This window comes from Tachysurus fulvidraco, chromosome 26, assembly GCF_022655615.1.
Source record: "Tachysurus fulvidraco isolate hzauxx_2018 chromosome 26, HZAU_PFXX_2.0, whole genome shotgun sequence".
Classification (NCBI taxonomy): Eukaryota; Metazoa; Chordata; class Actinopteri; order Siluriformes; family Bagridae; genus Tachysurus; species Tachysurus fulvidraco.
Genome location: NC_062543.1, coordinates 15,075,681 through 15,085,680, shown reverse-complemented (window position 1 = coordinate 15,085,680; position 10,000 = coordinate 15,075,681). Strand labels below are relative to the sequence as shown.

Below are 10,000 nucleotides of genomic sequence, written 5' to 3'. Positions count from 1 at the left end.
TTGAATAGCTGTTGGTGTTTGATTTAATTCGAGTCTAATTTAAAGATCAAGTGCTAAGGAGTATTAGGGTGTGTTTGTGATATTCCAGAGTGAAGGAGGCGTGGCCTCTGTGCATGTCAGTCACAGTAAAGGAGGTGTGGTCTCTGTGTGTGGGTTTCAATAAAAGGGGTGTGGCCTCTGTGTGTCAGTCTCAATAAAAGAGGCGTGGCCTCCGTGTGTGTCAGTCCCAATGAAGGAGGCGTGTCCTCTGTGTGTCAGTCCCAATGAAGTAGGCGTGGCCTCTGTGTGTCAGTCTCAATAAAAGAGGCATGGCCTCCTCCATATGTGTCAGTCCCAATGAAGGAGGCGTGTCCTCTGTGTGTCAGTTACAATGAAGGAGGCGTGGCCTGTGTTTGTGTCAGTCACAGGGAAGAAGGTCTGGCCTCTGTGTGTGTCAGTGACTGTGAAGGAGACACTTTTTATGGTCACTTCCTAGGTCCCACCCACTATCATGTGACAGCTAACACCACATCCTCATCCTCACACACACATCTTCATAAACACCTGTGATTCATTAGTGTTGCTATGATTGACAGGAGATAGACAACATGAACCCCTCCATCCAGACGGAGGGCCAGTTTTGCTATTTTAGCAAAAGTCCCAGTCTGAGTTTTCCAGATTATGCAGATTAAACTTCACTGAGCCGAACTAAATCACAGATCACACCGGGGCCGCCATTACAGCTCGATTTCTGCTCGACTCCAGCCGATTAAATAATTATTATTTATCATGAAATTCTGATGTGACCTTCATTAAACATTATTTACTCAGGGCTACTAAATATATCAGAGACACAGTCAGAGCTCATCTAAAAAACTTCACCTGAGATTTAAAAAGAGATAAGAACACAGTAACGAGACGACGAGGAAGATGATGAAGGACGAGGTGAAGTCGACGATGGGTGCGTCAGCAACAGTATTGGAAGCGATCCCTGGGTTCTCTCTGCGTTTATCTCGCCAGACCTGTGCAGAAGACACAGGATGAAGCCGAGCTCAGTGAACACCATGGCTACTGTTACCGTGGAGATGCCTTCTGGCCCAAACCCACTCTAATTTTACCTGCGGCAGTGATCTCTTCAAACGTGTGTCTGCTTAAGAGAGAGAGAGAGAAAGAGAGAGAGAGAGAGAGAGAGAGAGAGAGAGAGAGAGTAAGGTAATTTAACCGATATGATCCCGATTAGCCATTAGCTAATTAGACTTCTAAATAAAAAAACAAATGTAGCAGGTAGTAATGTAGCCTGGTTACACTGAACACTGCTTAAATGCTATGATCAGGGTTAGGTTGTTATTTATAATGCACAAAAGAAAAGTTATAAACACCTGGAATATACATTTATAGCTTTTTGTTGAGGGTTTAGCACTAGCTATTACTAGCTAAAGAAACCATGCACTCGCTATCTTAGCCAAATTCATGACCATCATGGTTCATTCATATCAAACTGACGATAAGTAAAAAAAAAAAAAGAAAGACAGTTGTTAAGTTTAAACGTGTCACATTTGGTCCTTTCCGGTCTGATCAGGATTCAGACCGCGATAAATGACACGACAGCAACGTCATCTGCTTCATGTTCTGTCCTGGCGTTTGTGAAATTAGCCACAACGTTTAAAAAAGATACTTGACAAATCCAAATCCAAATTTACTAAACAGGAAATCATGCTTCGGGCTTCATCTCGATGTTGTCATGCTCGGCGAACGAAGCAAACAAATCTATTTTTGTTCCTGAGCAGCATGCAGGTTAGGGATCAGGATTTATGTTGATGGCTTATTAACCGGAGAACCATAAAAATGTATTATTCAGAGTGCAGCAGTGACACCGCATGATGAACACACACACACACACACACACACACACACACACACACACACACACTACACACTGTACATGCACACGCTGCTTCAATTATTAACCTCTGCAGCATGAAAGAGAGAGACAGAGAGACAGTGAGAGAGAGAGAGAGAGAGAGAGAGAGAGAGAGAGAGAGAGAGAGAGAGAGAGAGAGAGAGAGAGAGAGAGCTACTGATGCAAAATGAAACTCTCAGAGTGAATATAACTACCTGATTCAGTTCCACACATTGCAAACAACAACAAAAATCTACTTAGCAGGTGAGCTGTGTGTGTAGTGTTGTCTCTCACCGGTCAGGGGCGTGGCTCATAACCGTTCGGCAGATTATAATCCTAATCCTCATCATGAAATAATATAATCTGAGCAAAGGATAATGGAGAGGTCAGAGAGATGATGCCCAGGTGGAGATAAGTGAGAAATGAGATAGCACTGCATACTATACAGTACCTATACTCTATTCTACTGTACACTTACATTAAATTAGATTAGATTACATTCAACTTTATATTTTATATATAATTACATTACACTTACACTACTGTACCCTTACACTGCACACTATACTCTTACTCTTCTGTACACTTAAACTACTATTCTTTTATTTTACTATACCCTTACATGACTATACTCTTACTCTACAGTAAACATACAGTACTATACTTTTACTTTTTTATACCCTTACACTAGACACTAACTCTACTAAACTCTTACTCCACTGTTCCCTTCCACTGCTCACTATACTCTTATTAAACCGTACCCGTACACTACACACTATTCTCTGATTCTACTATACTCATACTCTACGTTTTATACTCTTCCTGTGCTTTACTCTTACTCTACACACTATACTCTTACACATACTACACACATACACATATACACACACATACACACTATTACACACTACACTCTTACTACACTATCTATTACAGTATACCGTTACTCTTCTGTACTCTTACATTATGCATTATACTCTTACGCTACTAAAGTACTACTTACTCTACTACACACTACACACTTAAGTACTACTTACTCTACTACACACTACACACTACACACTAAAGTACTACTTACTCTACTACACACTACACACTAAAGTACTACTTACTCTACTACACACTACACACTAAAGTACTACTTACTCTACTACACACTACACACTTACTTACTCTACTACACACTTAAGTACTACTTACTCTACTACACACTACACACTAAAGTACTACTTACTCTACTACACACTTACGTACTACTTACTCTACTACACACTACACACTACACACTAAAGTACTGCTTACTCTACTACACACTACACACTAAAGTACTACTTACTCTACTACACACTAAAGTACTACTTACTCTACTACACACTACACACTAAAGTACTACTTACTCTACTACACACTACACACTAAAGTACTACTTACTCTACTACACACTACACACTAAAGTACTACTTACTCTACTACACACTACACACTAAAGTACTACTTTACTACACACTTAAGTACTGCTTACTCTACTACACACTACACACTAAAGTACTACTTACTCTACTACACACTAAAGTACTACTTACTCTACTACACACTACACACTAAAGTACTACTTACTCTACTACACACTACACACTAAAGTACTACTTACTCTACTACACACTACACACTAAAGTACTACTTACTCTACTACACACTACACACTAAAGTACTACTTTACTACACACTAAAGTACTACTTACTCTACTACACACTACACACTACACACTAAAGTACTACTTACTCTACTACACAATACACACTAAAGTACTACTTTACTACACACTTAAGTACTGCTTACTCTACTACACACTACACACTTAAGTACTACTGACTCTACTACACACTACACACTAAAGTACTACTTACTCTACTACACACTACACACTAAAGTACTACTTACTCTACTACACACTACACACTAAAGTACTACTTTACTACACACTACACACTTAAGTACTACTTACTCTACTACACACTACACACTAAAGTACTACTTTACTACACACTTAAGTACTGCTTACTCTACTACACACTAAAGTACTACTTACTCTACTACACACTACACACTACACACTTAAGTACTACTTACTTTACTACAAACTACACACTAAAGTACTACTTACTCTACTACACACTACACACTAAAGTACTACTTACTCTACTACACACTACACACTTACTTACTCTACTACACACTACACACTTACTTACTCTACTACACACTACACACTTACTTACTCTACTACACACTACACACTTACTTACTCTACTACACACTACACACTTACTTACTCTACTACACACTACACACTTACTCTACCACACACTACACACTTACTTACTCTACTACACACTACACACTTACTTACTCTACTACACACTACACACTTACTCTACCACACACTACACACTTACTTACTCTACCACACACTACACACTTACTTACTCTACTACACACTACACACTTACTCTGCAAAGGCTCATACTTCTCTTATTCTTCTGAAGTGTCGACTGTTATTTTCTGTTATTTGCACACTTTCAGGAACATTTTCTCGTACACTGCATTCCTGTGCTTTCTCTGAGGAGTTAACAGAGATGATTTATGTTGAGTGCTAACTCACCAGCTGTTAATTAGCGGATTAGCTAGTAGGCTAGTTAGGAAAGGAACCGCATGGGCATGGCCGAAACAGGAAGTGCTCACGCTATGGCTTTAAAATTGCCATTGATTTTCACCTCACGTTAGTCGAACTGCTAGATGAAGACTATTGCTGGTGGTCACGGATTTGTTGTTTATTGAAAAAAAAAATATATAATATATATAAATAGATACAGCTGTGCTTGTGGGTAGAGATTTTGCTACACACAGGATGGATTAAGCATGATTAGATGTGTGCAGTTGATAGTCCTTATTGCTGACGTTATTGCTTGTGCCAACACACACACACACACACACACACACACACACACACACACACACACACACATGTATGGCTGATGCGTTTGACAATCTATATTCCGCAGTTCTTAGTGTGTTTGTAGCTGCATTATGTGTAACTGCATTGTGTGTGTGTGTGTGTGTGTGTGTGTGTGTGTGTGTGTGTGTGTGTGTGTGTGTGTGTGTGTGTGTGTGTGTGTTTGTCATGAGTGCCATGGTTTTCTGTCAGGGAGCCCCAGCAAAGAACTGCAGTGTGTTACCATTAAGCTTAATGAGACTTCAATCACACTATGATGAACGTGATTACACTCTGTGTGTGTGTGTGTGTGTGTGTGTGTGTGTGTGTGTGTGTGTGTGGTTAGTGAACGCTGCACTGCAGCAGAGCTCAGCTCTCTGATGATCAGGCTACACCAGGACAGAATGTTTTGCAGTAAGATTGGGTAAGAGCTGTGTGTGTGTGTGTGTGTGTGTGTGTGTGTGTGTGTGTGTGTGTGTGTGTGTGTGTGTGTGTGTGTAACTCTTGAGGAATGACCATGGAGAACTGCAGTGTCTGCAGAAATCAGCTGCAAGAGATTTACTCCGTCCTTTTCTCCCTCCCACACTACACACTAGAATCTTAAGGCTGATTTATACGTTAATGTCTGCTAGCTACGCGTACACAAGATGGCTGCCGCGTGTATCCCAGGGTACTCAGAAGTGAAGGTCCACTTGGTGCGAGGAGGTGCCGCAGTGTTGTATGTCACTGTACCCACAACTACATAAGCGAACTAATGCTGTGTCTCAAATCACAGACTTCTGTCCTATTGTAGGTTTGTTGTGTGCTAACAAATCTTATATAGCTTGGTTACTCTAATGTGTTTACCTGTACTGTGTCTCCCCTTGGTTAGGTGGGCTGTTTCTGCACTCTCTTCTTTTTCTCCTCACCTTTTTCCGATTCCTGATGATGGATTCCCTTCGTTCCACGTTGTTTGGCCGTCTTTTAACCCACTATAGGACTTTGACAATGCTATTCAGATTTGCCCTAATAAATCTAGTGCACTTGCCTCTGACCCCACGTTATGCTCAGCTTATTGAGTGTTTGGGACTGAGCTGTTGATTTGATTTATGTTGCCATGTCTCAGAGGGAGCTCACTTTTCACCTCAGACTTCCCTGAGCTATCAGTCTCGCCTATTTAGGCTATTGTAAGTCAAAGTCTCTCTCTCTCTCTTTCTCTCCCCACTTAGGCAGTTATTGTGTGTGCGTATGTGTCTGTAGGAGGGGAGAGAGAGGAGGCACAAGGAATAACCAACTGAAGAACTGCAATGCAGAGACCCAGACACACACACACACACACACACACGCACACACACACACACACACCTTCAAACCACCGTTGCCTTTAGTGACTGTTGGCGACTCCTTTATTCTCTCTATCTCTCTCTTAATTTTTATTAAAGTCAGTCAGAACTTGTGCATGTCGTTATTAAACACTTGGGTTTCTGATTGGCCAGCTGTTCTAAACATCTGTATATTTCCATATGCTGTAACATTACACTACAAACTATACTCTTAAACGTCACACTATACTCTTTCACTACACACTGCACTATTTCACTACACAGTATTCTCTCATACTACACACTATACTCTTAAACCTCACAGTTTTTTTTTTCCACTGCACAATCCCTTCTTAAGGGGACCGGTGGCTTAGTGGTTTGCATGTTCTCCCCGTGCCTCGGGGGTTTCCTCCGGGTACTCCGGTTTCCTCCCCCGGTCCAAAGACATGCATGGTAGGTTGATTGGCATCTCTGGAAAATTGTCCGTAGTGTGTGTGTGTGTGAGTGAATGAGAGTGTGTGTGCCCTGTGATGGGTTGGCACTCCATCCAGGGTGTATCCTGCCTCGATGCACAATGACGCCTGAGATAGGCACAGGCTCCCCGTGACCCGAGAAGTTCGGATAAGCGGTAGTAAATGAATGAATGAATCTCTTCTTAAACATCACACTATACTCTTACAGCACTAAGCACGCATTACTCTTTCACTACACACCATACTTTTTCACCGTCACACTACACACTATACTCTTAAACTGCACAGTATATTATTTCACTAAACAGTATATTCTTAAACACCATACTATACTCTTAACCTTTACACTATGCTCTTTCACTATGCATTACACGCTCGCACTATACCCGTAAACTTTACACTATACTCATTAATTACACACTGTACTCTTTCACCTAGCAATATACTCTCCCAGTACACACTATACTCTTAATATACTCTTACTACATTTCATAACTCTCTTACTACACTTCATAACTCTAACTGCACTCTTATTAAACCTTATACTGTACTCTTTCATCACACACACCACTTTAAACTGCACATATCGTTAGCCAGACGGTTTTGCCTGATTATCTGGCTGATGATTTTTTTTTCTTTTGTGACCGACGTAAAGAGACAGAGCGTGTTACTTTGTACTGTTGTGAATAAAACACACAATAGGTTGATTTGACCATGATGGAAATTTTAATGGAAAATCTTCCATCAGTTTGTTGACGTTGCTGATTTAACCGCGTCTGTTTCCACTGCACCAGTCAAAACACAGCAATGACTTATGATACGATAAATCCAGTGTCTCCACTGTTACGTCTTAAACCAGCTTCTCACAGCTGTTGCACAGACAGAGATGAGAATTTGAGTGAGAGCTTTGTCATCTGATGACCTTTAGTGGTAACACATCGGCGCTGACAGAATGCGTATCCTGGTGTCCCTCAAAGACAAGATGAAGCTCACTAGCATGACATCATCAGTGACGGATCAGAGGAAGATCGTTTTAAATAGGGCCTGAATGTCTCCACCCTGCCCCCTGGTGGTCTGTATAAAAACAACACATCTGCAGGACAGAGACGTGGAGCCGCACATTAGGTGTTGTAGCTCACAAATCACTTTAGCAGGATGCTCCACATGTCAGCGAGGCTCCAAGCTGGGGTGTGAAGAAAAAATACGGCAGGGTTTCAAACACTTCAGCATGCTATCAGTGACACACGCTAACACACAGACATATGGTCAGAGACATATCCAGCATGAGACAAGCCGGGCCAAGGACAGATAACTACGTAGCTAAAATGAGGCAAAACACTTGAAAAGCAATCCTATATTTATTTATTTTTATTTTATTTATTACTTTATTGTTTTGTTCATTTTGTTTAACAATCATAAAACGATGATCACATTACAGTCAGGCCATAGACTGTCAGAGAGGATAGAGACGGGAACATTTAACATATACTATATAATACTATACACACTATACTCTTACACTACACACTCCAACACTATACACACACTCTACTCTTACACTACACACTCCAACACTATACACACGCTACTCTTACACTACACACTCCAACACTATACTCTTACACTACACACTCCAACACTATACACATTACACTCTTACACTACACATTACACTCTTACACTACACACTCCAACACTATACACACTACACTCTTACACTACACACTCCAACACTATACACACTACACTCTTACACTACACACTCCAACACTATACACACTACACTCTTACACTACACACTCCAACACTATACTCTTACACTACACACTCCAACACTATACACACTACACTCTAACACTACACACTCCAACACTATACACACTATACTCTTACACTACACACTCCAACATTATACTCTTACACTACACACTCCAACACTACACACACACACACACTACACACTCCAACACTATACACCATTACACTACACACTCCAACACTATACACACTATAATCTTACACTACACACCATTACAGTACACACTCCAACACTTTACACACTATAATATTACACTACACACTGCAACACTAAACACACTATACTCTTACACTACACACTACACCTTTATACACACTATACTATTACAATACACACTGTTACACTACACCTTTATACACACTATACTCTTACACTACAGACTTACACTACACACTCCAACACTATACACTATATTCTTACACTACACACTACAATAAACAAACAAACAAACAAATTCTTTGTGGAATATCCCAAACCTTCACTAATCCTAAAATAGCTATCATTAATGTGTTTACTTTTCTAAGTACTGGACGTACTGTAACAAAATCCCCAAACAAACCAGTCTGGAAATGCGCATGCGCGTCACACGCCGCCCTCGGGATCTGCTCCCATTATTATTGGTGGCTTTGGGAATTTCCCAGGAAATCCCCTACACTGCCAGCAGCCTGATTATATTCCGCACCCGTATTCTGTCGAGCCACACCTTCCTGTGTTGCGATTGGCTGTGCTTACTGTCTATTAGCATGATTCCCATAGAGTCTGTACTGGAGGGCGAGGCTGTATTATCCAATCATAAGTTGTGAGGCGGGGCTTCGCTCAATACGATTAGGGAAAAAAGGAAGCGCAGGCAGCTAAAGCTAAAGTGGCCTTTTCTGGAAAAATACTGGAGTGGACGCGACCTGTCCGGTTCCTCCGGGTGTAAAGGGTTTGAAAAATGATCCGAAGATGGAGGGTGGAGCTGTAGGTGATTAGAGACGGAATACGTTTAGAAAGAAGCTCCTAAAATGAGCAGCGATCAGTAAGTTTACTTCTTTACTTTAGCTAGCTTGTGCTAGCTAGCTAGCTAACGTTAGAAGAGTTTTGTAGATCCGTTGGTTCTGATCGCACTGCTCTGTAAATGGAGTGGATTCGTCGAGATTTGTCAGAAAATCAGCAACGTAATGATGGGAAACATGGTCTGGGGTCGGGGCTCGGTGTCGGACCGAAATGTGTGTCCACGGGTTTGGGTTCGGATCCGATTCCGGACGACTGGTGCGACAGCGGCCTGGATTCACTCATCAGCACCGAGTTTATCAGCATTGACAGTCCGGACCCGGTCCAGATCACCGCCGAACCGTCTGATCCTCCAGACCTCTGGGGCTCAGTCCGCTGCGCTGTGACTGTGGACGGAACCGAGACCGAGAGACTGGACTCTGCCATCGGGGACTCGATCAACGACGAGACGGTGAAGAGTCTGTCTGAGCGAATCGGTACCGTGATCCTGAGCGAACCGACCGGTACAACGACTCGTCCGTCCGGACCGGAGGTCCAGGATT

At 41.7% G+C, this 10,000-nt stretch overlaps 1 protein-coding gene and 1 long non-coding RNA gene across 2 annotated transcripts in view; one reads left to right on the top strand and one right to left on the bottom strand.

The window, feature by feature from the left end:
* The window catches only part of LOC125140363, a 4,591-nt gene extending 12 nt beyond the window's left edge, over positions 1–4,579 (bottom strand). Inside the window, exons 1-4 of the long non-coding RNA XR_007139681.1 lie at positions 4,391–4,579; positions 2,174–2,242; positions 1,098–1,126; positions 1–1,001 (exon numbers count right to left, since the gene is read on the bottom strand). The exon at positions 1–1,001 is cut by the window's left edge and continues 12 nt beyond it. This is a non-coding gene — a long non-coding RNA (uncharacterized LOC125140363). The remainder of the gene's footprint in view (positions 1,002–1,097; positions 1,127–2,173; positions 2,243–4,390) is intronic.
* Positions 4,580–9,328: 4,749 nt separating this feature from the next.
* nfkbib (nuclear factor of kappa light polypeptide gene enhancer in B-cells inhibitor, beta) overlaps positions 9,329–10,000 on the top strand; it is a 5,287-nt gene continuing 4,615 nt past the window's right edge. Inside the window, exon 1 of the mRNA XM_027178070.2 lies at positions 9,329–10,000. This exon is cut by the window's right edge and continues 55 nt beyond it. Within this exon, the coding sequence (XP_027033871.2) occupies positions 9,583–10,000 (418 nt within the window). The 5' untranslated portion in view covers positions 9,329–9,582.